At 42.2% G+C, this 27,583-nt stretch overlaps 5 protein-coding genes and 1 non-coding gene across 7 annotated transcripts; 3 read left to right on the forward strand and 3 right to left on the reverse strand.

Moving 5' to 3' along the window:
- The first annotated feature begins 410 nt into the window (after positions 1–410).
- Positions 411–1,828, forward strand: LOC114770238 (mitogen-activated protein kinase kinase kinase kinase 2-like). Its single transcript, XM_028963987.1, has 6 exons — positions 411–465; positions 620–724; positions 809–860; positions 1,054–1,134; positions 1,223–1,299; positions 1,514–1,828. Exons 1-6 carry the CDS (start codon positions 437–439, stop codon positions 1,629–1,631), a joined length of 462 nt encoding a protein of 153 aa, XP_028819820.1. The 5' UTR covers positions 411–436; the 3' UTR covers positions 1,632–1,828.
- A 694-nt stretch (positions 1,829–2,522) lies between these two features.
- Positions 2,523–8,939, reverse strand: LOC114770224 (homeodomain-interacting protein kinase 1-like). Its single transcript, XM_028963963.1, has 10 exons — positions 8,667–8,939; positions 5,121–5,299; positions 4,669–4,847; positions 4,200–4,558; positions 4,002–4,125; positions 3,830–3,940; positions 3,458–3,726; positions 3,090–3,359; positions 2,772–2,919; positions 2,523–2,647 (listed from the first exon to the last, which is right to left on the reverse strand). The coding sequence occupies exons 3-9, from the start codon at positions 4,843–4,845 to the stop codon at positions 2,904–2,906; spliced, it is 1,326 nt and encodes a 441-aa protein (XP_028819796.1). The 5' UTR covers positions 4,846–4,847; positions 5,121–5,299; positions 8,667–8,939; the 3' UTR covers positions 2,523–2,647; positions 2,772–2,903.
- A 1,167-nt stretch (positions 8,940–10,106) lies between these two features.
- LOC114770223 (eukaryotic translation initiation factor 3 subunit E-B) lies at positions 10,107–14,715 on the forward strand. The gene is made up of 13 exons (XM_028963962.1): positions 10,107–10,260; positions 10,509–10,626; positions 10,692–10,809; positions 10,915–10,957; positions 11,042–11,146; positions 11,334–11,459; positions 11,604–11,728; positions 11,863–11,989; positions 12,922–13,023; positions 13,421–13,530; positions 13,679–13,781; positions 14,301–14,435; positions 14,593–14,715. The coding sequence occupies exons 1-13, from the start codon at positions 10,171–10,173 to the stop codon at positions 14,629–14,631; spliced, it is 1,341 nt and encodes a 446-aa protein (XP_028819795.1). The 5' UTR covers positions 10,107–10,170; the 3' UTR covers positions 14,632–14,715.
- trnav-uac (transfer RNA valine (anticodon UAC)) lies at positions 12,711–12,783 on the reverse strand. The gene has a single exon. It is a non-coding gene; the product is annotated as a tRNA-Val (tRNA).
- A 1,865-nt stretch (positions 14,716–16,580) lies between the features above and the next one.
- Positions 16,581–23,288, forward strand: LOC114770217 (guanylate-binding protein 1-like). Of its 2 annotated transcripts, none has more exons than XM_028963956.1 (11): positions 16,581–16,677; positions 17,747–17,983; positions 18,051–18,178; positions 19,534–19,643; positions 20,163–20,353; positions 20,433–20,675; positions 20,749–21,029; positions 21,292–21,504; positions 21,913–22,009; positions 22,520–22,713; positions 22,921–23,288. In XM_028963956.1, exons 2-11 carry the CDS (start codon positions 17,782–17,784, stop codon positions 23,122–23,124), a joined length of 1,863 nt encoding a protein of 620 aa, XP_028819789.1. In that variant the 5' UTR covers positions 16,581–16,677; positions 17,747–17,781; the 3' UTR covers positions 23,125–23,288. The 2 variants fall into 2 exon arrangements, with proteins under 2 accessions (XP_028819789.1, XP_028819790.1); XM_028963957.1 differs by having other exon boundaries at positions 16,587–16,677; positions 17,773–17,983.
- A 440-nt stretch (positions 23,289–23,728) lies between these two features.
- Positions 23,729–27,572, reverse strand: dhrs12 (dehydrogenase/reductase (SDR family) member 12). The gene is made up of 10 exons (XM_028963977.1): positions 27,350–27,572; positions 27,140–27,273; positions 26,782–26,864; positions 26,216–26,308; positions 26,001–26,082; positions 25,769–25,830; positions 25,593–25,697; positions 24,997–25,087; positions 24,747–24,884; positions 23,729–23,924 (listed from the first exon to the last, which is right to left on the reverse strand). The coding sequence occupies exons 1-10, from the start codon at positions 27,403–27,405 to the stop codon at positions 23,812–23,814; spliced, it is 957 nt and encodes a 318-aa protein (XP_028819810.1). The 5' UTR covers positions 27,406–27,572; the 3' UTR covers positions 23,729–23,811.
- Between the last annotated feature and the right edge of the window lie 11 nt (positions 27,573–27,583).

Below are 27,583 nucleotides of genomic sequence, written 5' to 3' on the forward strand. Positions count from 1 at the left end.
ATTGTTCCTCTGGCACCAGTTCGCCAAATTTCCAACCTCCTCCAGGTAGGCCGTCTCATCGTTGTCAGAGATCAGGCCCACCACGACAGTGTCGTCAGCAAACTTGATGATGGTGGTGGAGCTAGTAGTGGCTGTACAGTCATGGGTGTACAGGGAGTACAGCAGGGGGCTCAAAACACAACCCTGGGGGGCTCCAGTGCTGAGAGTGATGGAGGCTGAGACATGTCCACCCATCCTTACTGCCTGTGGTCTCCCGGTTAGGAAGTTGGAGATCCACTGACAGAGAGATGAGCTGAGTCCCAGGTGCTCCAGCTTGGTGGTGAGTGTGGAGGGGATTATTGTGTTAAATGCTGAACTGTAGTCAATGAAGAGCATTTTAACATAATTTCCCTTCTGAGTGTCCAGGTGGGTGAGTGCAGAATGGAGGAGATGTGATATGGCGTCATCCGTGGACCGGTTGGGACGGTACGCAAACTAACGGCAATATTTTTTTTATCGCCCGATAAGAGTCTCACGTTAACGCAGCACGTTAATGCCTATAACGGCCCACCACTAATTTTAATGTTTAATGTGACTTTGACTTTGATTATGTTTCAATTTCTTTCAATTTCCGGGCCAGGAGGATCGAGTGTGAGGACGACGTCGCCTTCATTCAGCAGGAAGTGGACGTTTTGAAAGAGTGTGACCACAAGAACATTGTGGCGGTTCACACAAGCATCCTGAGGTAAGAAAGACCATTGGCAGTGACCTGAGAGCTGCTGTCCCAGAGAATGGTGACTAAACGTTTTACTTTTCCTCTCTTCTCTAGAACCTGGCAATGGAGTTCTGTACAGGAGGTTCGGTGCAGGATATTTATGAAGGTACAAAACTGGGTCACATCACGTCTGTGTTAAGCTGTATGTAGATGGTGTGTTTTTAACAGAGGCTGGACCTCTGTCAGAGCAGCAGATTGCTTTTGTGTGCAGAGAGACCCTCCAGGTAATCGACTGCTGTTCTCAACACGCATAAACACACCACTCGTTTTCTAAGGATCTAACATGTGTCTGGTTGCAGGCTCTGCAGTATCTCCACAGGTCCAGCATCATCCACAGGGACATCAAAGCTGGAAATATTCTGCTGACCAACGAGGGCGACGTGAGTGAGGAACTCTCCAGAACACCACCTGCTCAGACTTATGAGTGTGATCTGCTTCATCGTAACTGTTCCTCTCCTCTTGTTGCAGCCGACTTCGGACTCACCGCTAATGTCCCCAAGTCCAGTGGGAGAAGGAACTAAGTCAGTGGTTGGGACGACACATTGGTAAGATGTTTCTGTGAGCAGTGGTGACCTAGCGGTTAAGGAAGCGGCCCCGTAATCAGAAGGTTGCCGGTTCGAATCCCGATCTGCCAAGGTGCCCACTGCTCACTCAGGGTGATTGGTTAAATGCAGAGGACACATTTCACTGTGTGCACCATGTGCTGTGCTGCTGTTGTGTATCACATGTGACAATCACTTCACTTTCACTTCACTTAAGCTGCGGTGGATGTACCCACTTATCCCACACCTGTCGGATGGCAGCCAGTTTGTCACGATCATCGAAACGGATGATTCTTGAGATGATGTGGAATGTCTTCAGTGGCATAGTGGCATGAAAAATTGCCCTCCCATACTCTGAATGCCAAAGGCTGCATGTAGCCTCTTTACTGGACCGGTAGACACCTGCAAGAATCAAAAGACCCAGGTATCTTCTTCTTCCAGTCGTCACCATAAACACAATGCCATTCCTTGTTGGTAATTTCCAGCAAAATCTTTTCAATTTCCTGGCATAAATAACTGACTTTATGCTATCAGCACGAGAATCCGCATACCTTGTTGGCCCTTGGGGGCTCCTTTCTGCACAAAACATATGCCATCGGTCACTTGGAAGAACAGTGGAAGATTACTTGACCGATGGCATATGTTTTTGTGAAATTCTCAATTTCACCAGGCTCTTCTTCATCACTTGATTCCTCCTCATCAGTTGGAATAAAGTCTTCATCATTTTCTTCCTCTGACACTTCTTCTTCATCTTGATCACCCTCCTCCTCCACAGGCCTGGCTATGAGGTGAAGAACCTCTAAAGCAGTATACCGTCTCTTCATTGTGCTATCTCAGAGTAAAATGTTCAATGTCTCAAGAGCTGTAATGCTTTTGGGTGTGGGGGGTTGTTTATTGTTATCTTGTCCCCAATCAGACATCAAAAGTGTGAAATAAACAATATTTAAGGATGTCTGGACAGGAGGCCCAATGTGTGTCTGAGAGTTGGAATACCTGTTGCTTTGATGTGTGTGTGTGTGTGTGTGTGTGTCCACTTAAACCACAGGTAACCACTGGCAATATATCTGAGGGTCCATCAAAATGCCCTTTTAAATCCAATCTTCCTGTTCCACACAACTGTACCCAGTTGTACCCAGACAGTATTAATACATCAATGACAGGCCTCAATAATGCAAGCATCCAGCAACAAATACAATATTTTATAGAATTAAATCAAATTAATCCATGTCCACCACCTTTCTTGTGTTGAAATTATTTACATGAATCCTCCAGACTCATAATATATGGCTGCCTCCTTTTGGGGCAGAAGAGGCTTGAGTCAGTGTCACCTGTTGTCTGGTTTTCCATGCACCTGTTGATGAAAAGATGCATTTATTAGCTGAAAAAATGGTTACTGTAAAAACTATGATTAGACCTGAATTACTTTAATTACTGGTAAAGTGTTACGATATAAGATATGCGTGTCTCAGTCTTACCTGGCTGATCTCTTTGTGCCTCTGGGCTTTATCTCAGCAGTCGACTGGACTCTTAAAAGGGTCCGTATTCAGAGATGGCACCTCTTTCACTTCATGGCAGCAAATGCAGTTTAATTCAGGGAGCTCTACATTCTAGGTGTCCATTGAGCTGTTGATTAACAGATACAGTTAAAATCTACATTAGCTGTTTTAATACAACCCCCCTTTTTTTTTTTGCAACGTTGGTCTCATCAGTGTGTCATGATGCTGTTCCACCTTCTGTGTTTAGGTGTGGCATTCATGTTAAGGTGTTGTGTTGCTCACGTCTGACAAATTTACCTAGCTGATCTTTTGGTGCCTCTGGGTTTTTTGTGCTCATTCTGCTCGGTTCTATGTTTAGATGGATTCGTGTTCTGAGTCTGGATCTCATGTCCCACTGCATGTGTCTGGTCAACAGCAGTGATGCGCTGGGTGGAGCCGTTTTCCACACTGATCTGGACAATTTTGTCACTCATGTGGTGCCGAGTAGAAGGGCAAAGTTGAACAACGTGATCAGAACTCTTGATGTGACTGAAGTCCTGTTTGACAGCCTGCTGATTGTTACTGATTCTGTACAGAGCCACAATAGTACACATTAATAAACAGTGATAACAGCAGACACATTCATTAACACACATTCAATAACAGCATATTCTTAAGAAACAAACCCGTTGTACAGTGGATAGTGCATGATGTGGTTCATTGTGATAAACGAGTGCTGAAGAACTTGTTGAGGGCTGATCCTCTTCTTTGGATCCAGGGTGAGCATCTTCTTCAGCAGATTTATGAACATTACCCGATCCATCATTTCTAACAAAAAGTCAGCAGTGTCTGGTTTGGGCATGTTAACATTGAACAATGAATGAAGGCTGCGAATGCCGCCTTGACGAAAGACTTTGGACTGAACCCCAGTCCCAGAAGTGCATTTATGTTTTTTCTGGAGAAACCAAAGAGACCCAAATATTATTCCACATGTCTGAAGAGCAACAGTCTATCTACTAACTTAAATGTGAGTTTTACAACAGACTTATAAGCCGTACCTTCAGACGCCACATGGGACCAGACCCTTTGGTAAAATAGAATATGGTTTTGGCACCAGCGTTCAGCATGGCCTCATGGGGGAGTCCCTGGGTCTCCACAATGTATCGAATCTGAAACATCACAAAATCAGTCAGAAGATCTGTGGTGATGTCTATGTGGTGGGGCTCTTACCTGATCATATTCAGTCTGTGAAGGATAGAGCGGCCAGCCAGTGAAGAGTTCAGCCATAATGCAGCCAAGAGACCACATGTCTATTGCCTCATCGACGGGCAGATCCAAAATGACTTCAGGGGATCTGAAACAATACAAAGGTTAAGACCATGGCTTGGTGTAAACTATTTTTGTGAGACTAATGGGTGTGTAACTTACCGGTACCACATGGACTGAAGTATTGAAGTTGGATTTGAGGTATGGCAGGCCAGACCAAAGTCGATAACCTTGATGTGGTATGGCGGCTTCACTGGTTCAACCATCATGATGTTATGAGGTTTTAGGTCTGCATGAATCAAGCCCAGGCTCTTGAGCTTCACCAGAGCCATGGCCAGTTGCTTTATAATTGACCTAATGTGGCCAAGAGGGAGAGGTTTCTTCTGCTGAAAGTCCCCCAGGGTCATAGGCAACATCTCAAAGACGAGGCACAAACGGTTGTCGTGCATGAAACTCTCATAGAACCGCACAATGTTGTATTTGTCTGCATCAGCTGAACGGAGTTCGCTGAGAATCTCAGCCTGCCAAAAAAAAAAAGATCAAAATAGTATTTAATCTAACAATTTCAGCATCCAGACTGGTCAAAGTGCCATTTACAGAGTCAGAAAGTAGCATTAATATAAATACAAACCTCAATTCCTTCTTGTGTGGTGTAGTGTGGCTTGCTTTTAACAACTTTGATGGCCACTGTCTCACCAGTGTCATGGTTCTTGCACTTCATCACTTTGCCATACACACCTCTGCCAAGGAAGTGCTCCACCTCATAGTTGGTGGAGCTGGACTTCAGGATAAGCTTTTTAAGGGACATATCTCGAAAAAAGGCAGGAATGATAACTAGTTGCAATCACTTCTTTTTTGGAAAAAAAGCATTTTCTTAAATAGGTACCTCTATGAATAGCAAGGTGCTTTAAAGAAGCTTAGTTTCTTGACCAATAAGAACAAACGTAGCATAATAGCGTCATGACATAATCAGCAAACTGCATTTTATCAGTTTCATTTTACCAAAGTTAATATACTAAACATTTCTAGTGCATTATGTTTACTATTTAAAATGCTGGGTGTTCTGTTTCGGATTTGTTGTACCTTTAAGTTTTACCAAAATTACGATCTGTGTAAATGATGCATGTCTCTCTGTCTCTGTCGCCACCCAGCGGCGGACGTTGAGAACAACCACAACGAGTGGAATGGACTGTAGTCATCAGTAGTAGACACGGCGCTCGTTTTCGTCCCTTCTCCCTTAACCTGCTGCTCACACAGCGCGTCTACCAATAAAACAGTAAAACAATATCATACATGTATCAATGGAACTTCTCGCAAAACACACACAAACAGAAATAAAAGTGACAGGAACTGCGGCTACTACTCACTTTATTGGAAAACTGCGGAATTTACCACCACAGTGGAAAGCTCACGTATTCACTACGGCATCTGTGTAATTCTCTCAGTGGTTCATAGACATACTCAGCATTCTAAATATTAAACATAATGCACTATAAATGTTTAGTATATTAACTTTGGTAAACTGATTTGTGTATACTACTTTTATATTCAATAGCTTGCTGATTGGAGTGTTACGTCATTTCTCTGTTTTTTTTATTTTTAATAAATTTGTCAAAACCTTAAGTAAACTTTTTTTTTTCATGTTGTCATTATGGGGTGTTAGTTGTAGAAGGGATTTAATCAATTTTGGGATGAGGCTGTAACATAACAAAATGTGGGAAAACATTTTCCAGATGCACTGTAAAGGCAATATTCTACTACCATATGCATTCATCCTGCAGGCTGTAAAAGTTTAGGATACGTAAACACAGTATTGAAAAACTGAGATTGTAATACAGATAATCACCAGCAGTTTTTCAATACTTGTAGCAAAGTCATATTTTTTGTTTGTTTTAATGTTGTAACAAATTCACAATTTGTTTGACACAAACGACAATTTGATTGCTGTTAGACAAAGAATTCCAGGATACAGTTTAATTGGTTGTTGTGTACAACACCGCTATTTTCTGATTGGCTGTTGTGTAGGCCTTTCTTTTTTTAATTGGCTGATAATTGACAGGGATTAGGACCCAGCGCTTGTTTCATGGTGAGGTGTTTTTCTTCAGCATTTCATTTTTTTCAGTAACGTTTTTTTCCCAATTTGTAGCAAAGTAAAAATTACTAAAAATGTAATTGAGTAAAAGTAAAATTCCCTATTTTAAAAACTTCTCAGTAACGTGAGTAAATATAATTCGTTACTTACAACCTATGCACACAGCTAATCAGATGACTTACAAAATATTCCTACTCGACACACATGAAGTACAAACACATACAGGCTCTAATAGAATCCAGTATTAACTCTGGATGAAAAATGACTAAGTGTCCCTTTCCCCGCTGCCTTTCAGCAACAGGCAGCAGCAAACAGATCAGGCCGCAATGACAATTAAGTTCAAGACCTTAAAACACTTGCACTTTTAGTTTAGATTTTCATTTTTTTTCTGATTTATTTCATTTTGTGTTCATTTCAGCTCAGTGAGGCCCTTCTGGTCATCCTGCATGTTCGTGCGTTCTACTACTGCACCTGCTGACTTTTTTCATCATTCCGCCTATGTGTCATTCCCATGTTTCTGAGAAGTCTATAGCTCTTCTCCATCTTTTCATTGGCTTACATTACTTCTTTCCTCTTTTGAACTAGAATCGTTATTTCAGGAATGACTTCATCCATCATCATAATTATGTTCAGACACCGCCGATTATCCTTATACTCTTTGGCTTGCTGTATTAGAAGCTTTTCCATTTTGCAATTTGTTTCCAACAAGACGCTCTGCTTCCTAAAGATGCTGAAGCATGCATAACATTGGCACATTAACATGATGATCTTTATCAGAATGACAAATATACCATATACCAAGAAAATACAGTCCATTTCATTACTTAAAAAAAAATGGCGTTTGCTTATATATACTATGTGTTTAGTGTAAATGCATCGCTTTGATTGGCCGAGAAGTCACATGTGGGCGTGGTTTGTCCGCTGAAAAGAACTCTTGTTGCCTTTTACCTATTCTGGGCCAGATTCCTCCTAACAGCATGGAATCAACATTCTATATAGTTAGGGAAACCCGTTTGCTTTTGTTTTTGTTGAAATGCTTATTTCACTGTTCCCAGAATTGTGTTCTTCCGTGTTGCAGGTAATACCCCCGAGTGGACGTTAGAGTCGTAGACTGAGTGAATAAATTAGAAGAAGGACAACCATATGCGTGCTTAGCACGCTTTTATTTAACCATACTTTTTAAATAATAATGTTTCTTTAAATACAGATTCCTTAAGTAAAAATTCATAAAATCTTCTTGACATTCTTGAGAATCAAAAACAAAAACCAAAAAATCTTTAACAATTATATTTTTAATAAAATGTATAAGCAACAGTAATAAACAAACTTGCACTGGTATCCAATTGGCAGTCAGTCAGTGCCTCCTCCATGGGCTGTAAGAACCATGTTCATGCTAGTGATGTGCAAAAAAATGTCTTGCTCAGTGACACAATGTTAACCCACTTAAGTGTGTTTTGAACCTGGGACTGTGTGGCTTCTGGTTTATAGCCGAGTGTGTTACCCAAATTTGTGTGTTACACACAAATAATAATGATTTAAAATTTTAAATTCATTTGATTTGCAATAGAACAATGTTGATAGTTCTACCTGTTATGATGTCCACACTCACTGGCTGACCTCAGACTTTTCGAAAAACACGACATTGAACACAGGATGTTTCTTTCCTCGCTCGGACAATCTGGGAAACCAGAACACTGGTGCAGAAATGCTTTTATTACGTCTCTCCCGGGGGCGTGGCCTGCATATCCTACTGAGGCATTAACAAAAAGCGCCAGAACGCAGGGAAAACAAGTACGTGTTATATGATACCTTTTATATATTTGCAGTTCTTGTCAACTTGTCAACAAATGAGCTTTTTGCTTGATTTTGAAAAAATATGTTGATTTGAATGGTTTATTTTTTTTTATTTAGAATTTATGATTACCACAATGATTTTATTTGTCAATATCAATATCAATTGAGTTTAATAGTTACACTGAGGACACCGAGTTACCAATCAGCAAAGTGCAATCCTTACACATTGCTGCCACTCAAAGATGCACACTTCTTCACTGGCTAAACAGAGGACAAATTTTCACTTCACTTTCAAGTCGGTAACAGACTTATGTTTGTTATGGTCATTGGAAATAGTTAATATTGGTTTTATGTATTTGGAACATTTGTTTGACTATTTACTCTTGCCTAATTCGTTATTGCTTAATTGCTTATAAGTAGTGTTATTGTACAGGAGTCAGACAACCTGCACCTTTTCTTTTACATATGGTTAATGAGGCCATTTAGACTATACACCTGTTTCGCTATGTTAAAATAACATGCAATTGCACAAATTACATATTACACAAATACAAATCATCCAATAAAGCAATTCAACACGAAAGGCTAAATCAAATCAGAATCACGTTTATTGGCCAAGGATGTGAGTGAACACATACAAGGAATTTCATTCCGGTTGATGCTGGTATAAAACAACAACAATACACGATACAATCTAAATCATAGACGAGAGGCAGCAGATGAAAACTCATTCGTCGACTAACCTCATGTTTGTTGTAAGATGTTTTCTGATCTGACCCTGATGTCGCCAACAAATTCTTCCGCCCCTGAGACCAACCAAGCCCATCAACCACGATTACATCCAGCCGCCTTCTAGTATCACAGAAGTTGGTATAACAGCTCCTGTCTCGACTGCCCGCTCTTCGCACGGTTCTTTGGTGACTTTGAAGCACGAACAAAGAATTTCGAGCTGATTCACAACCCTGAAAGTGGTCCGTTACAGATTCAGCTGTGGTGTAAAGATCATGTTCGGCAAGAAAATTGGAGCACTGCATTATGGGATTTGTAGTTTGGCCTCAAAATTGACACCTTTGCGTTATATCTTGCTAACGTTTTTACTACTTTTAACTAGCCTTCTTCTTTTTTTCTATTTTATTTTACCCTTCTATTCAATTTTTTTTTCAGAACTATTAATTTAACGAAGCACAGTCAAAACAGTTCAGGATATATTTCACTGCTCATTGTACTGTCAAGTAAAGTAAAAATTTGAAATATAGACAATGTCTAATATTTTTGCTGCTTGGGGATGTGCTAATGGTTGTAAACTCCAAACCAGCTTTCATAAGTAAGGCTGAACAATTGATTTTCAATGTATTTGGGCACTATTGTCATGTTCATTGCAGTTGTCTTTTTTTTTATTTGGTGTAAAATGCAATCAACCTTTTTATAAGAATACTGAACTTGGAATACTTGAATAGTTTTTCAGTACAGTTGTTTTCATGAAGATAAAGTACAATATACTTTCACATTGAGATCATATCATGAAGCATGTTATTGGCAAACTGGTGTTTTGGTTTAAATTCAAATTTTATTTGTCACATACACAGTCATACACGATATAATATGCAGTGAAATGCTTTTGCGACAGCTATAGAAATATTCAAGTGAACCAATATGCAAATATTTCAAACATAACCAAATATTACAATTATATGTTTTTAAACATAAAATATGTGTAACAGGTATGGTGAATGTGTGCAAATGTGTAAAGTGAAAATTTGTGCAAAATTCCTGGGGGATTGAGTCCGGAAGTGAATGAAAGTGCATTGGAGTGTATTAAAGTTCTGTCCTGTGTATTAGAGTTCTGTCCTATGAAGTGTTGTGATTGTTGAGAGCTCGTATAGCCTGCGGGAAGAAGCTCCTCCTCATTCTCTCTGTGTTGGACTTCAGGGAGCAGAAGCGCTTCCTAAGCACCTTGGAGGGCAGTCTAAAGGTGGTAGAGACTCTGCCAGGCGTTTTTCACCACAGTGTTGATGTGACAGGACCATGACAGGTCCTGCGTGATGTGTTCATGTAAGACTGGTGGGACTGCAGAGACCTCAGCTCAACGAATACTGCAAAATGCTGTAAATCTTAACTTGTTTTACCTGCCGTACTGTTGTAGTTACCGCTCGGTGCCTCCAGGCCGCTGGGTGGCGCTGTTCCCGCCACTCCAATATTTTTTGTACTGAACGCTGGAAGAAGAAGCTCGAGCTCTTTTTCACCAAAATGGCGGAGTACGATCTGACCACCAGAATCGCGCATTTTTTGGACCGGCATTTGGTCTTTCCCTTGTTGGAATTTCTTTCCGTGAAAGAGGTAGCGTTTCGATTCCCGTTTGGAGTGTTTTATACAGTAAATGTGTTGATTTTTTACGCGGATGTTTTACATGGTGGAAGCCATGTGACTCGCCGGTTTCTGCGTGATAACACGTTATCAGGATGCTGTAAATGCGGGGATACAGCTTTATTTCGATCAGTGAAATATATTACATACATTATTGAAAATATTTTGGATGTGATTGATGTCGCGTGGAGCTTTTATTGTTTTCAAATGCTTTGTTGCAGATTTACAATGAAAAGGAGCTTCTTCAGGGCAAGCTGGACCTGCTCAGCGACACCAACATGGTGGATTTTGCCATGGACGTGTATAAAAACTTGTATCCTGACAAGGAGATACCGCACTGTGAGTGTGCTTTTGTATGTTGGATTCCATGTAGATGATGATGATGATGATGGTGATTTTTGCAGCATTGAGGGAGAAGAGGACCACTGTGGTAGCCCAGCTGAAGCAGCTCCAGTCAGAAACGGAACCCATTGTTAAAATGTTTGAGGATCCAGAGACCACCAGGCAGATGCAATCGACCAGGTCAGATTCGGAACCCGGGGGCGCTTGCACGCTGGTAAAACTGTTGTCGCCTGCTGATTTATATTCCGTTTTTCTTTCTTTCTTTTTTTTTTTTTTATTGGTCAGGGATGGAAGGATGCTGTTTGACTACTTGGCTGAGAAGCACAGTGTAAGTCGTGGCTTGTTCCCACACATCTTCTGAGTTGTGGCGTTTGTAGAGTAATGCAGAGTGATCTTTTCCAATCGCCCACAGTTTCGCCAGGAGTACTTGGACACGCTCTACCGATACGCCAAGTTCCAGTACGAGTGTGGAAACTACTCTGGTGCAGCAGAGTATTTGTACTTCTTCCGTGTGCTGGTAAGAGCGTTTGCTTCTATTATTTTCTTTATTAGGATTTTTTTATAATATTATAATTCTGAAGTATAGAATAGTCTATGCATGTAACGCTGGAGAAATCGATGTGCTTCCTTGTTTTCCTGCGGTTACATTTAACATTTACAGCATTTGACCACTTTCATTAAATTGTTCATCATTGTGTGATTAGGTCCCATCCACAGACAGGAACGCTCTAAGCTCCCTCTGGGGGAAACTGGCCTCCGAGATCCTGATGCAGAACTGGGAGGCGGCCATGGAGGACCTAACTCGTCTGCGCGAGACCATCGACAACAACGTGAGAACCAAGTTATCTTGTCGCCCAGCAGCAGACTGAATCAATGAATGATAAGGGTTTATTGGGACTCGTCTCATCATTTTGCATCTTGAATGTTGGACAAAGACTTTAATTAAAAGCAGTGTCATATTTCTGTTTCTCCAGTCGGTCAGCTCTCCTCTCCAGTCACTGCAACAGAGGACTTGGCTGATCCACTGGTCCCTGTTTGTCTTCTTTAATCACCCCAAAGGCAGAGACAACATCATAGAACTCTTTCTGTACCAGCCACAGTGAGTTCTTACACAGACATGATGCAATGCAGAACCCAACATTTAAACCCAGATATTGCGTTTATATTGCATATGATGACAATAAGCTCTGTTATAATGACAGTCCCAAATAATACATGGTTCATTTCTGCCAGGTACCTGAATGCCATTCAGACCATGTGTCCCCACATTCTGCGCTACCTCACCACTGCCGTCATCACCAACAAGGATGTGCGCAAGCGCCGGCAGGTGCTGAAGGATTTGGTCAAAGTAATCCAGCAGGTGAGGAGAGCGATGTTCTGCAGTCCTGGCGCCAGCAGGCCGCACTTCCTTCTCGGATGGCGCACCTTTTGCACAATTCTTTTTCCGATTTAGGTCACAAAAATGATTATAGCATTAAATTTCCTTTTACTGTGTTCAGTGAGTTAAAGAATATGTGGGGTCCTTGTCACAGTACAGTTAATTACCTCGTTTACAGGTGCAGTTCGGCCAGCGCTGAACTGGGAACATGCCGAGAACCAGTCCATGTTTATACTAGACAGGAGCTCTGCGCGAGCAGCGTGATACTACGTCACGGCCACTAAACCGAAATCCCCACACCGAATCCATTACAAATCTTTTGGATGTCCACCACTGCCACTTTTAATTAATTAATGAATTTATTTATTTTTATCCCTGTTGTCTTTCTTAGTTTTTTTTTTTTTTTTAAAGCTTGATAAGTTGGTTGGAAGTTCTTCCCTCATCTCTTCTAGTGCACTTTTAAATTCACTTGTGATACACAGCACACGGTGCACACAGTGAAATTTGTCCTCTGCATTTAACCCTGAGTGAGCAGTGGGCAGCCATGACAGGCTCCCGGGCAGCAGTGTGTGGGGACTGTGCTTTGCTCAGTGGCACCTCAGTGGGACCTTGGCGGATCAGGATTTGAACCGACAATTCGAACCGGGCCGCTTCCTTAACTGCTAGGCCGAACGTGATAACCTCTACACCAAACTTAAAAGCATGTTTCTGCCTGGTTTCGAACCGAGGACCTATCGCTTGTAAAGTGAATGTGATTACCGCTACACTACAGAAACTCACAAGTGGATAAGGGGTAAACATGTACAGCCAGAACTGGGATTAAGACACCACATTCCTGAGCATCTTCCTAATGTCTTATGTTTTCTGTGCTCGCTGCCCTCATTCTCTGTTCTTGTCTCTGTTTCCCGCATCAGGAGTCGTACACGTATAAGGACCCCATCACCGAGTTTGTGGAGTGCCTGTATGTGAATTTCGACTTTGACAGCGCTCAGAAGAAGCTGCGGGAGTGCGAGTCGGTAAGGAACAGGCGTTGTGAGCATCCTTTTAAGACCCCTCCCTCCACAAGCTTCATGTCAGGGTTGGGCTGTGGGCTCAAAGTGAGCAGTTTGGTGAACAGACAGACTTTGTTTTATTTTTTTAATATTTTGTACAATTAATACAATACCACTTTTTTTTTTTTTTTTTTTTTTTTCCCCTACATTTTTTTTTCTGGTCAACTCATTTGATGTAGATGTAAAGTCAAGACTAATTTGTTACAATCTGGTTCTCTACTCTATTATATTTTTTCTTCCTCTGTAGCTCTAGATTAAACAGGTAATCAATGTATTGAATTCAGAAATAATGAATATTTATTCTTCATGCCTTCTGTATGCAGAGAAGCGTTGTAATTTTCTGTGTTTCTGTATATTGAAGGTGCTGGTTAATGACTTCTTCTTGGTTGCCTGTCTGGAGGACTTCATCGAGAACGCGCGTCTCTTCATCTTCGAAACCTTCTGCCGGATCCATCAGTGCATCAGCATCAGGTGGGTCGTTCAGCCCATTGGTGGGACGAGTTCTTGGTGGGCCAGTTTGTCAGAGTAATTTAAATGAGGATTGGAGCTGCCAGCTGAGACGTTGTGTCTGAGTTTATGTTCTCGGAATAAGCTATATGTTTACTCTGTGTGTTTTCAGCATGCTGGCTGATAAGCTCAACATGTCCCCAGAGGAGGCAGAGCGGTGGATTGTGAATCTGATTCGAAATGCCCGGCTGGACGCGAAAATCGACTCAAAACTGGTGAGTTGTTTGCCGTTGAAAGTGCGTTTCAGCTGGTGGTGGCCAGATGTGACATGTTTTTGCGCATTTCTGCTGAAATTTGTATAGTTTGGCAGTGCGTAAATGCTTCGTCTTCTAGGTGAATAACATTTTACTTTCCACAATAATCACAGGAATCAGACAATAATCAGACAACGTTGTTTACACACTAAGAACCACTGAAACATAAACCCCCACTCAGTGGAAGCAGCTCACCTGATGCTTCACACGTTCTTCAAAATCTCATGTTCATTTGGGCCTCATGCTTTTCTGCATTGGGTGTAAGGAGATTTTTACTGTTTATTTGGTGAAAATAAGTGTATACTAAATGGAACAAAAGGTTCTCAGTGAAGAGATCAGAATGATGCAATTAGTTTAGTAACAGTAACAATTTAGTTTTTTTTTTTTTTTTAATCTGCATTTCTTCACTATTTGAAGGTCTAGATCCTGTTTCACTGAGTTATAAGAAGTGTCCCACTTGTCCCCTCTATCATTACTCAGGGCCACGTGGTCATGGGCAACAATGCTGTGTCACCATACCAGCAGGTGATTGAGAAGACCAAGAGCTTGTCCTTCCGTAGTCAGATGCTGACCATGAACATTGAGAAGAAGATCAGCCACAGCACCCGCAATGAGGTAAACCTGAATTTCTTCATTTATATAGTTTACAAAACTTGTGTTAGTCTTTATCTTCTGACACCTTTTTATCGGATTGGCCCGGCTCCCCGCCCTGGGCGTGTCCTAGGAAGCCACAACCCTGATCTAGATTCATTTTTTTCCCCTTTCCTTCCAGACTCCAAACTGGGCAGCTCAGGACACAGGATTTTATTAAAGAGGAGCAAAGGTGACCAATGACATCCTTTATGTATCAAATGCTCAGCGTGGATTTTCTTGAATAAATCATCTTTGCCTTGAATGCCTTCTAGAAATCATTGTAGCAGATAGAATTTTTCCCCACTTGTTCTATTGGGCTGATGCCAGGCTGAATGGTCACTATAATATATTGTCAATTAGAAGAATTGGGAGCTTCTCTCTCTACAAGGCTGACGGTTCTAGTTCTTTTCATGTAAGTTCTAATAAATGTTCATATTTCTGGTTTATTAAAGTGTGTTTATGACAGACTCCATGTGAATAACAGGTCTGGTTGAACAGAAGCTGGAATAATATTGCTAATTAAATGAGACAAATCTTGCTTGCACAAAATTAAGATGCACATTACAATTACAACTATGTAGTATCAAAGAACTGAACGACAACATGAGCATCTTCAGAGGTGCTAATGTAATCACTGATAGAATATGAGTTAAGTTTATAATAGGATGGGTATCATTAAAAGATGATAATTGTGAACTGGAACATGTTCCTGGTGCCAGTGGAGGGGATTTTTCTCCTGATGGTTCAAAGTGCCTCCTGTCTGCTGTGGTGTACCTGCAGTCCCTTCTGAAGTTCAGTCTCCACTCAGTTTATTCATTGTAGATTAGGTGTTAAATTTACAGATAGAGGGTGGTCAGGGTGGTGACAGGATGTGGCCCCTTTGTCACCTCCTGAGGAGACCTCATGCAGTCACGTTTTTACCATGTTTATTACCAATTAGGCTTGACTTTTTTTTTTTTTTTTTTTAAACTTTATGAATCTAAATGAAATTAAAATTTTGTCACATACATGGTTTATGCAGTGAAATGTTTTAGAGACTGCTATAGACCTCAATATTGCAAGTATACAATGAACCAATGTGCAAATATTGCAAACATAACCATATATTACACACATATATAAAAAAAGCTTGTCCTCATTCTCTCTGTGTTGGACTTCAGGGAGCGGAAGCGCTTCCCTGATCGCAGCAGAGAGAACAGTCCATTGTTGGGGTGGCTGAGGTCCTTCACTGTCTTCCTGGACCTGGCTTGGTGTAGGTTGATTGAAGGTCAGGGAGCTTGGTACGGATGGTGCGTTCAGCTGATCGAACCACCTATATGCAATTTAAAGGGAACAGGAACCAAAGACTTATTAAAACCCAGACTAGTGTAAAAGAATCTACAGGCTGAGATGCAGAGGAGCAACTTGACTGAAAGCTGACATGATGTTCCTCCGCAGAAACTGGGGACACTGGTCTCAATAAACATTATTTCTACTTCCATTGTATATATAGCAACACAACATACACACACAGCAACATGAATATAGCGCCATAATACCAACACACACACACAGGAACATGACTAGCACCACAATACAACACACAGCAACATGAATATAGCACCAAAATACAACACACACAGCAACATGAATATAGCAACACAACACACACACAGTAACCACCACAATACAACACACACACAGCAACATGAATATAGCACCACGATACAACACACACACACACAGCAACATGAATATAGCACCACAACACACACAGCAACATGAATATAGCACCACAATACAACACACACACACAGTAACAGGAATATAACACCACAATACAATACACACACAGAAACATGAATTATAGCACCACAATACAACACACACAGCAAAATGACTATAACACCACAATACAATACACACACAGGAACATGAATATAGCACCACAATACAACACACACAGCAACATAAATATATAGCACCACAATACAACACACACAGCAACATGAATATAACACCACAACACACACACAGTAAGCACCACAATACAACACAACACAACACACACACAGCAACATGACTATAGCACCACAATACAACACAACACACAGCGCCACCGCGCGGCTCTTTCTGTTCTTCAGTAAGCATGAAGCGAAATAAAGGTGAAAGTGAAAGCTGAGCCGCAGATTGCAGGACGCAGCTGGACGTTCAGTTCTTCGTCTTCTCCTCTCAATATATCACGGTAAGATAGTTCCTTTTTTTTTTTACAAAAAACTGGCAGAGGAATTTGCAGGTCTCCTGAAAGCCCGGTTTCCCTTTACTTTACTTTATTTGGCAGACGCTTTTATCCAAAGCGACTTACAATGGGAAGACACCAGCAAGAAGGTTCCCCGGAACCTTCTTTCACTTTGTCTTCAGTGCTGTCGCTGGGCGTCACACATATTAGAAATTCTAGTCGCGCAGTTGCAATCTGGTCGCAATCTTTGCCCTGTTAGTTCCTGGTTTTATGTATTTATTACGTTATGCGTTATTGCGCACGACAGCTGAGCGGTGATGGTGGCAGGGAAGACGACACAGAAGTGGATGTTCTTAGGAAGACTCCTTTTATTAAATTATATGTCAACAAAAATCATTAAGAATAAACAATAAACTGTGCGTCCAAGCTGTCTCTGAAATCGCTCTCATCTCAATTAATAAATCGTTTAATAACCATTTACTAAACTCTTAGCTTCTTCAATGACAAGTCTAAGCCTTATCAGGGCTCTTAGTTTGTATACTTGATATTCTATAGAAATCGAACGAGAATTGCTGGTGTCTTCCCATTGTAAGTCGCTTTGGATAAAAGCGTCTGCCAAATAAAGTAAAGTAATAAAGTAAAGCTCCGCCCCTTCCCTAGCACCCGGGAATCATTTAAAATTTCCCATGGATAAACTGCGTTATTATCACATAGCAACGCAGCAAGAGCTACACCTCAATAGTGTTTCCATTTTATGGCTGTTATGGCCTTTTATGGCATCATCTGCGCGGTTATTCCTTCTTCTCTTTATCAAGTTGCAGATTGGTGAAACAAATTGTAGTAAAAATCTGCATTAAATTTAGTTCAGTTATACAATTTACATCAGAAATATACCCACATTATGCTTTCATTGTCTGTTGAGATGCATAAAATCAGAAGAACATTCAGGAAACAATTACAGGAAGTAGCACAATGATCGCCCCAATTGGAGTGAGAACATTGCAGTTGGCAGCGTGCTGGATAATTGTTCTGTATTAACATTAATATTTTTCTATTGTTCTCAACACTGAAACAGGAAACAAGACTCTCATCCTCTTGCAGGTTATAGTCATGGCTCCATTCTGGCCCACTGTTGTCATGGAGGAACCAGTCTGCCTGATTGACAGTGAGGAGGATGGCAGGCTGCAGGTCCGAGGAGAGGCGATGAACATTCTTGAGCAGATCCAGCAGCCGGTGGTGGTGGTGGCAGTTGTAGGGCTGTATCGCACTGGCAAGTCCTATCTCATGAACCGACTGGCCAGGAAAAAGACAGGTGGGGGAAACGCTTATGAGGGTTTGAGGATGGTGAGACCTTTACACATGATGTGCAACTCTTTCAGGCTTCAGTCTGGGCATGACCATCGAGTCGAAGACAAAGGGAATCTGGATGTGGTGTATTCCTCATCCTGTTAAAGCAGGACACACTCTAGTGCTGCTGGACACCGAGGGATTGGGTGATGTGAACAAGGTGAGGACAGGACAGCATGGCTCAGGCTGCTGTAAGGTTGGGTAGGGACCACCATTGAGCAGTGGAATGATGCAATACAATGCGAAGATTGATTGTCCCAAACCTATTTGGGTGACTGAATTTCATATTTGACTGTGAATTTGGAACTAAACAGTAGCAGCATGCCTCACATGTATATTAAAAAAGACTCTCAGGAGTAAACATGGGCAGAGGTTCAGTAAACTGTTCTCATCAACTCATCATAGACAGTAGATAATCTGATGACACTCAGGCAGGACTGTCTCTTGATCTCCATCTGCATGTGGTCTTGGTGCCATGACTCGTAATTTAATCACTACAAGCCAGTATTAGTTAGTTTAGACCAGTGAGGGGTTGGATATAGTTGATTGGAGATATACAGATATACATAATTCTACACACAACACCCCCAATGGGGAAAAAAAGGTTTTGGCAAATTAATAAAAAAAACAAAAAACTGAAGAATCATATGTACATAAGTATTCACAGCCTTTACCACGTAGCTCAGGTCCCTCCTGTTTCCCCTGATCATCCTTGAGATGTTTCTGCAGTTTAATTGGAGTCCAGCTGTGGAAAAAACAGTTGATTGGATGTGATTTGGAAAGGCACACACCTGTCTATATAAGGTCCCACAACGGACAGTTTGTGTCAGGGAACAAACCAAGCATGAAGTCAATTATTCGTCTGTAGACCTCCGAGACAGGATTGTCTCAAGGCACAAATATGGGGAAGGTTACAGAAAAATTTCAACACAGTTAAAGTTTCTGAAAGTGGAAGAAGCACAAAACCACCATGATACTTTTCCTTAGAGCTGGCCCGCCACCTAAACTGAGAGATCAGGGGAGAAGTGGTGACCAAGAACCCAATGGTCACTCTATCAGAGCTCCGGACAGATCTCTGTGGAAAGAGGAGAACCTTCAAGAAGAACAACAATCTCTGCAGCAATCCACCAATCAGGCCTGTATGGTAGAGTGGTCAAATGGCAGCCACTCCTTAGTAAAAGGCACATGACAGCCTGGAATTTGCCAAAAAACTCATGAAGGTCTCTTAGACCATGAGAAACAAAATTCTCTGGTCTGATGAGACAAAGATTGAACTCCAGGCATTGAGCAAAGGCTGTGAATGCTTAAGTACATGGGATTTCTCCCTCTTTTTTAAATTTTCAATAAATTTGCCAAAACCTCAAGTAAACATTTTTCATGTTGTCATCATGCGGTGTTGAGTGAAGAATTCAGTGGTATTCAGAAATGCCTTTCCTGGACTGAGAAGAGCTAAGTTAACACAGTCATTGGAGTGGAGTGGTGTTTTCTGGATATCTTCCCTGTTCTTTCTCTCAGGGGGATGAGAAACATGACACCTGGATCTTCTGCCTGGCAGTTCTTCTCAGCACCACCCTGGTTTACAACAGTATAGGAACCATTGACAACAACGCCATAGAGAAACTGCAGTATCCTTCATAACACCCAGAAAGCAGAGGGGCAGGTCACATGACTTCTGGGTCCACAAATGAGGTTTTGGTAAATACATCCCTGAAAAAAATGGCACCTGAAAATAATTTTGTTGTATAAACTATATTCAACAATAATGTGCCAGCTACACGGGGAGGGTCTTGTCAGGAAGGGCATCAAGATTTGCCATGGGTGGCTGGTTCAATTGGAGGATAACACTCAGGAGTTGAAGACTGACTGGACCAAGTGTGAGCAGGGAAATATAGAACTCGGAAATGGGAGACATTGGGAAGGGACAAAAGTTTAAAATATATAATGGAAGAATGAGGCGCACCATAATAATGATGTACCAGCAGGGATGGCAATAGAAAGTATGTTAAATTACATAATTGACTGTGTTAACCTGGACATTTTGAAGCTCTTGGTTGAAGACCTGAGAATTTTTTTTTTACCTTGTTAAGAGGGTGAAAGTCAGTGAATGTCAGTCAGTACATTTCCTTAAACATTGCCCTCTACAGCTATGTTTCAGAACTGACAGAGCACATCAAGGTGAAATCGGGATCATCTGATACTGATGAATCCATTGAATTTATGAAGGTCTTCCCATCTTTTGTTTGGACTGTAAGAGACTTCACCCTGGAACTGCTGCTGGATGGCAAATCCATCACAGCTGACGAGTACCTGGAAAATGCCCTGAAGTTGAAGACAGGTAAGGAGGAGAAAGCAGGGCACTGACTAGCATCACTATGGAGACATAATGACATCTCATATATATCTCATTCTGACAGGGACATCACCTAAGACTGATAAGTACAATATGCCCCGCCTTTGCATTCGGAACTTCTTCTCCCCACGGAAGTGCTTCACACTTGAGCGGCCAGCCAGCGTAGAGAAGATGCAGCGGATGGAGAAGCTGCAGGACGCAGACTTGGACCACATGTTTGTGAAGCAGGCAGATGAGTTCTGTGACTATATTTTTAATAATTCTAAGCCCAAGACCATAACAGGAGGCCTGGGAGTCACTGGCAGAAGTGAGCAAAGCACCAATCTCGAATGGACCTGTTGTACATTTCAATGTGGCAAAAATCTCTGGTTGTCTTTCAGTGTTGGGAAGCTTGGCGGAGACATATGTTGAGGCCATCCGTACAGGACAGGTGCCCTGTCTGGACAATGCAGCAGAGTCACTGGCACAGATACAGAATAGCCGTGCAGTCAAAGAAGCCTTTGAATTTTATGAGAGAGAAATGGACCGCTGGGTCAGGCTGCCCACAGACACCCCGCAGCAGCTTTCTGACATCCATGCAGTCTCAGAGAGCCAGGCAATCAGCATCTTCCTTAATGGATCCTTTAATGACCAAGACCAGAAGCACCAGGTGGAGCTCATGGTAAGATTTTGAAGATGTGCAAATTGTAATATTGTCAGAAAGGTTATTTGAACCTATTATATACTAATTTAAATGTAGCGTGAAGTATATTTATGTTGATTTGGATAGGCTTTGGTCTTCTGGCTTGTCAGATCAAGAAGGATATGGCTTTTTGGCATCCATACCTATCCTAGCTCAGGGACTGGGCATGTACTCCACACCAATCCTGCAGGATTCCTTTGGTTAAATGATCAGAAGTTGTTTATTTCTTTCTTTTCCATAGAAGCGTCTACAGGCTCATTATGAGGAATGGCGGCAAAATAATGAAGAGGAGTCTCGTCGGGTGTGCTTGTCCATCATATCTCGTGTGTTTGCCTCAGTGGAGAAAGCAGGGCGGGAGGGGTATTACCATAGGCCTGGGGGCTACAGTGATTATTGCAAGGCCCTGGAGAAAGCAACAGAGCATTACCACACAGAGCGCCGTAAGGGACTCCTGGTAAGCGCTGAATGTTCTCAATGACTGCTGCCATAAAAACAGTGGCTGCTGTGTGTTTGGACTACAAAAGTAGTCTCAGTGTCCTGTGTCCATTAGTGGCTCCTATTGGCCAAGGCACAGCAGGACAGGGACATAACAGACATGTTAGGCATGTTTTATAGAATAGCTGTAGGTATAATTTATTTTGATTGTGCAACGAAAATGTGCCACGTGAAATATTTACTTTATGTAGTGTTATCTTCTCTGGCTATGTAAGGGTCTTTCTCTAGTTAATCTAAATAGCAGGTAAAGAAGATCTCCAACATGTACCAGAGATCAGCTGATGGCTCTGACTGGACAGTGAACAGAACATTAGGATGAAACAGATGGAACAGCAGAAAATCACAAGTCAGTGTGTGTGTATTTCAGAGTGAGGAGGTTTTGAGAGAGTACCTTGAAATGAAGTCTGGAGAGGACATTCTGGCTGCAGACAGTTTTCTGACTGAAGCCCAGCAGAAGGCAGAAGGTAGACTTCACTTTCTGAGCTCATTTTGAATGGCCTTGAATATGACAAGTTCTAGACTGTACATCACATGCCTGCTTCTATTTAATTTCTATGCTCAGTATGAAATCTATGAAAAATCTAACTGCATTTTTTTTATCATGAAAATAAAACAGTGCCACTGTTTTAATCTCACTCACACACTGCAGTGAGATTTCACACTGTTTTTGTATTTCACTCCAAAATCCCACAACATACATGGCATTTTTAAAAAGTAAATTTTGGGTTGTGATAATCCTTAAACTCCAGGAAGAACTAGAAAAAGGTTCCGACACAGTCAGACTTGCATAAACAAAGGGATTCGAATCCTGCCCATTTTACTTGGACCAGCGTAACATTAAAGATTTAGATTTAAATTGTCAGCCACCCTTTCATCATATCCCCAAGTAGCTGTTCCCTGCTTGAACTGCCTAGATATTTAGACAAAGAAACAAGGTGACCTCCGTTCACATGTGACATGATTTCCCGCTTTAGCTGAAAGGCTGCATCAGGAGCTTTTGGAAAGAAATCGCAGAGCTTTGGAGGAGAAGAACCTAATCCAGGAGCAGCAGAAGCAAGACCAAGAGCAATCCTATAAACAGAATGTGCAGCAACTGCTGCAGAAGATTGAGGAAGAGCGCAAGAGAGCTGTGGAGGAGCATGAACGAGTGCTAGACGCAAAGCTGAAGGTAGGACCTGCTTTTCTAGTCTCTTGCTTCCATTCTTCTAGTCTCTCGCTTCCAAGAGTTCATCCTGAGAACAAGCATTTGTGCCGAGTGAGTGCAACTCTATAGTGGTGGAGGTACTCAAACACCCTGCTCCTTTTATATGCACAACCAGGTATGCTATGGCAATGTGTGTAAAGTCTTTTCACACCTTTTGGGCTACTGTTTCAGGAGCAGAGAGACTTGCTGCAACAAGGCTTCAATGAAAAATCTGAGGAGGTGCGGCGAGAAATCGAGAGACTGAAGGAGGAGAGGAGGAAGGCAGAGCCCTCTTCTGCCCGTCAAGTGATGGAAAACATCGGGTCGGCTGTGTCTTACGTGCCAGTGCTCGCGCCATTCGGAGCAGTGATATCTTTGTTAGGAAGGTTATTCTAAAGAGCTGATGATACTTCATCATTCGTCAGTCAGAACTGAGGAAGGCTCCACGATTTTCAGGGGTCAGACATATTATAATACTACTACAAATACAAATTGCTGTAGCTGTTGGGTGAAATTGTTGAAAATGCGAAGTGCTTCTCAGTCCAAAATAAACAGGTTTAAAAAAACATGGTCTTGTGATTTGTCTGATTGGTTCCATTATGAAAGTAATCATTTTGGCATTGTGATACACAGCATAGAACAGCTCACGTTGCAGCTCTATCAGTTTGGGGTTATAAGTTGGCTCCATTACCCCCCCAGGCCACCACTGACCCACCTTCTAGTAGCTATCCGTGCAGATAACATCTGGACGGGGCTGTTGCCAACATTACTGACCGCTGAAGGGACAACAGGACAATGCTCAAATAGCTGCAGCTGACTGAGAGTGACATTCATATTACATTTACAGCATTTGACAGACGCCCTTAACAAGCATCAGTTCTGGTCCTGAAAGAGGTAGGTCTCCAGGCACTGCTAACCCTAATCAGTCACGGTCTGTATATATAACCAATGATACATAAAGTATTTATTCATATTCAAGTTCAATGAATATGTAGATAGATTTATAAATAAAAGCTTTTTATTTTTACATGAGAGGGTCAACATGAACAGGAACTGTTACAGGGACAATAATAATGGAATAGGTCACAGTTTGAACTTATCAGCAAGCTCTTCCAGGGTTGACAGCAGCTTTTCTTCTTCTGCTGAAGAGTATTTGGTGGAGGCCAGGGGCAGGTGGGTGGGGACAGCTTTCCGGTCTGCGGGGATTAAAAAGCATCTCAAACCTAGCGTCCTCTCTGGCTATAAAACCACAATGAACAGTCCACAGGACACTATGGTATGGTATGGTTTTTGTTTAGCAGGTGTCATACAGGTTTGAAGTATTAGGGCATTTTTGTTACTCCAGTCTTCCAGAATTTGAGTGATGATAATTATTCTCCTTTGACAAACAGAATTGTGGAGGTCAGCCTTGCCTACCTCTTTGCCTACCAGAATTAACATGGTTAAAATGAATGTTCTCCCTTGTTTACATTATATATTTAAGTCCCTCCCTTTAGTTTTTTCTCTCTAGAAAATGTATCTTGTTATTATGGTTGACTGCAAATGCCCTTCTAATCAGTCATAATACTGGAGAAGTTTGTAGATACTCGGAGGGTGAAAGTGAAGTGATTACCATTGTAACACAACAAAATGTGTCCTCTGCATTTAACCATCACCCTTACTGAGCAGTGGGCAGCCATGACAGACGCCCGTGAAGCAGTGTGTGGGTACGATACCTCAATCAAGGGGACCTCACTGGCAGCGGTTCAGGATTTCAAGCTGCAACGAGCCCACTTCCTGACCCGCCAGGCCACCACTGCCCCAACTCAATAAGAGTTTTTATAATGAGATTAATTGTCTTTGTTTTTTTTTCCCTCAAGACAACATCCGGGGTGGGGTCTTTTTCCTTCGGTGTGCGCATTTTGTTTTATGTGTAATATATTTCTAAAACTACAATCTAAAAAGGCAATAATAAGGTACAGTGCTCATTGTGTGATTTTGTGTGTTTGATGCAATGTGTGTGTCCAGTTTGTTGATACCTTGGAAGAAGAGGCCACTGGGCTGGTCCCGTGAGCGTGAACTGACAGAAAGCCACACAACAGTGTCCGCTCCCTGAGCCTCAGTCCGCAGACGGGTCTTCATCTTAGCGTGGAAGTCTGGCATCGAGGACTGCACCGCTACACACACAAAACACACACTTCACAATGAATCATACAACTAGTTTAACTAGGCGGTCTTATTCCTTGTGTGACTGTCTCCCATTGTCAATACTGCAGTATTTACACCCACCTGGGGTGTCTGCCCACCCGGGGTGCATGCAGGAGAAGTGGATCTCTTTATGTTGCTTTGCCCACTGCTCTGTGAGAACCACCTGCTGCCTCTGGGTGACCAAAAAACAGCTTTCATTTTGCACTGATCATCTGAAAAGAACAAATCTCACCAGGGACTAGTTTCTGTGATGGGTTCTGTGTTCTGATCTGATCATGTTGCATGACAAAATATTGCATAAAACCACAAAAGTCACATACACCTGGTGTAAAGCTAGCACAGCCTTTCACTCAACTAATTCATCTGGGTGGATATAAAGAACTTTGGGTGGCCTTGACCTGATTTGAGCCCCCATTGTGAAGCTGTGGCAAGGTCTCAAGGTCCTCATCAAAATGAATTAGAGACCCATTCTACAATGCTTCCAAAAAGTTTCCTTAAATTGGAACAAAATGGAAACTTTGATTTAAAGACTTTAAAATTACATGAGCCAATATTTTTATTCACAACAGAACACAGGTAACATAACAAATGTTCAAATTAAACATTTTATGCATAAAAATATTCTGTTTAGAAATATTTAATGTAAAAAACTAAATCTGATGTAGACAGACAACTACCTTGTTCTGAGCATATGACATGGTCCCATCAAATGTCCCCTTTTCAAACTGCAGGTCATCCACATTCAGCTTCTGTACCAGCATCCCTCCAGACGACACCGTAATCTACACATGTGTATATAGTAGGTAAATACACACGCAGACCCCAGACTCCCATAATGCTCGGGGCCACTCACCACGCGAGGGTCACTGGACTTCTTCAAGGCTGGGATCAGGGCTGCTGTCAGGATGTAAGTGCCTGGAAATAATCAGGAACAGCATTACATACTGCAGACGTGCTGCTAGTTAGAATACTAACATTAAGAGCAAACAAGAAATCAATGAATGAAATTGTAAATAATGTCTGCTATACATCACCCATAATACTGACTGTCAACAACATAAATAAATAGGAAAGTGCTGACAAACCTAAAGTGTTTGTGGCAAAGTTTTTCTCCAACCCGTCTTCTGTCAGCTGTCTCTGATTTACCATGCAGCCGGCATTATTCACCTAGAAACACAAGATGCACACTGACGTGGTGGATCTGTGTGAAAGTCTGCATCCCGGATGATGGGATGTGCATGATGTTAGGCAGGTGAGTGTGTGTGTGTGTGTGTGTGTGTCCATCTTGCATGCATCCTACCAGCACATCAACACTGTGGCTCTGACTGAATCCTCTGGCAAAGTCCCACACCTGTCTGGGACTGGACATGTCCAGTATGTGAACATGGACGTTCTGTTGACCAACACACACAAAAACATTTATAAGCAATATTTCCAAAGATTTAATTCAGCTGAAGGCTCCAGCAATATCTAGGTAGGATTTGTAAATTAAAACAAAAACACCCCTTTCTGGTATCAGGTCCCCATTTATCCAGGTCCACCTGATCCATCATCTGGATAAGAAGCTATCCACTGCCACACCGAGCCACTAAGACTTCCAAGACTCCTAATGATGTTCAGGATGTTCGTCTTGTGGTTGGCTGTGTTAAATGATGCTGAAAGGTTGAGAGATGAGTCTCTGTGGAATGGGTAGTTTCGAAACCAGACTAATTTGGGTCCTGAAGATTGATTTGTAACGTAGTGGAAAAGCTCAGTATTCCTTTCCTGCCATAGAAATATGACTCGCTGATCTGGGTCACAGTCCAGTCCACTGCTACCGGAAATGTGTCCCTGGCTGGGAAGACAGTAGGAGGTGGTCCTGCTCACCTGGTTCTGGGTCTGCTGAATGATCTCAGCTCTCGCTGCTTCTGCACGTTCCGGGTTCCTGCAAACCAGGTGCACAGTTCCCCCTGGAACCCACCGGCATGGTCGTTACTGTCAGCATGTCCGTCCAAAATACCCAACACCGGACAATTCAAAACAGGCTTACAAGAATCAGCGAAATATGATAAAGAACATCTGACTACTACAATTGCATGTAAAAAGGAGTTAAAGACAGTTTTCAAGAAGAATTATCAGACCATCTTGTTTATTTTAATTTATTTAGTTATTAATGAATTATTTACTCCTTTCTACTTCAATACATGCGGTATTATTATTTTTTTTTTTTTTAAGTACTCCGCACCTCTCCTGGCGAGCTCCAACGCCGCAGCCTTCCCGATGCCGCTGTTGGCCCCGGTGACGAGGAAGCATCGCCCGGCCACGCTCACCTCCAGCTCCCCGGGCTGGAAGTGCTTGGCGGCGGCGTCGTAGCCGCTCCTGTCGTCGGCACGAACGTGAGAAACGGCGAAAGCCGGAATGAAAGACGCACGAAGCACGACGGAGGCGGCCTGACCTGGTATACTCTCTCAGGCCTTTCAGCGACCACACGGCGTTCCTGTACAGCGACATGTTTCGTGCGGTCCTTCCGGGGAAAGTCCGACGTTCCCGCTTCCTCCTTCTTAACGTGGGCGCGTCGTTCCGACTTCCAACTCGAGCAGGAGCCACCGAGGCGCCCGGCGCATGTTCCGCCTCCGTCCCAGGCCGCCGAAGCCAGAGATATGAGCGCAGTCTGGACCTCTAGCGGCCG

The sequence above is a fragment of the Denticeps clupeoides genome, chromosome 20 (genome assembly GCF_900700375.1).
Source record: "Denticeps clupeoides chromosome 20, fDenClu1.1, whole genome shotgun sequence".
Taxonomy (NCBI): Eukaryota; Metazoa; Chordata; class Actinopteri; order Clupeiformes; family Denticipitidae; genus Denticeps; species Denticeps clupeoides.

Excerpts from the sequence above, each read along its gene's own strand:
- LOC114770223 (XM_028963962.1), top strand. The coding sequence starts at position 10,171 with ATGGCGGAGTACGATCTGACCACCAGAATCGCGCATTTTTTGGACCGG. Across the intron at positions 13,531-13,678 it reads CATCAGTGCATCAGCATCAG|CATGCTGGCTGATAAGCTCA; the intron begins GTGGGTCGTTCA and ends GTGTGTTTTCAG. Across the intron at positions 13,782-14,300 it reads CGAAAATCGACTCAAAACTG|GGCCACGTGGTCATGGGCAA; the intron begins GTGAGTTGTTTG and ends ATCATTACTCAG.
- LOC114770238 (XM_028963987.1), top strand. The coding sequence starts at position 437 with ATGGCGTCATCCGTGGACCGGTTGGGACG. Across the intron at positions 1,135-1,222 it reads TGCTGACCAACGAGGGCGAC|CCGACTTCGGACTCACCGCT; the intron begins GTGAGTGAGGAA and ends CTCTTGTTGCAG. Across the intron at positions 1,300-1,513 it reads GTGGTTGGGACGACACATTG|CTGCGGTGGATGTACCCACT; the intron begins GTAAGATGTTTC and ends ACTTCACTTAAG.
- LOC114770224 (XM_028963963.1), bottom strand. The coding sequence starts at position 4,845 with ATGTCCCTTAAAAAGCTTATCCTGAAGTCCAGCTCCACCAACTATGAG. Across the intron at positions 4,559-4,668 it reads CCACACAAGAAGGAATTGAG|GCTGAGATTCTCAGCGAACT; the intron begins GTTTGTATTTAT and ends TTTTTTTGGCAG. Across the intron at positions 3,360-3,457 it reads CACTATCCACTGTACAACGG|AATCAGTAACAATCAGCAGG; the intron begins GTTTGTTTCTTA and ends GGCTCTGTACAG.
- LOC114770217 (XM_028963956.1), top strand. The coding sequence starts at position 17,782 with ATGGCTCCATTCTGGCCCACTGTTGTCATGGAGGAACCAGTCTGCCTG. Across the intron at positions 20,676-20,748 it reads CCTGGGAGTCACTGGCAGAA|TGTTGGGAAGCTTGGCGGAG; the intron begins GTGAGCAAAGCA and ends GTTGTCTTTCAG. Across the intron at positions 22,714-22,920 it reads TGCTAGACGCAAAGCTGAAG|GAGCAGAGAGACTTGCTGCA; the intron begins GTAGGACCTGCT and ends CTACTGTTTCAG.
- dhrs12 (XM_028963977.1), bottom strand. The coding sequence starts at position 27,405 with ATGTCGCTGTACAGGAACGCCGTGTGGTCGCTGAAAGGCCTGAGAGAG. Across the intron at positions 25,698-25,768 it reads AGTCCAGTGACCCTCGCGTG|ATTACGGTGTCGTCTGGAGG; the intron begins GTGAGTGGCCCC and ends ACACATGTGTAG. Across the intron at positions 23,925-24,746 it reads CAGTGGCCTCTTCTTCCAAG|ACCGGAAAGCTGTCCCCACC; the intron begins GTATCAACAAAC and ends TAATCCCCGCAG.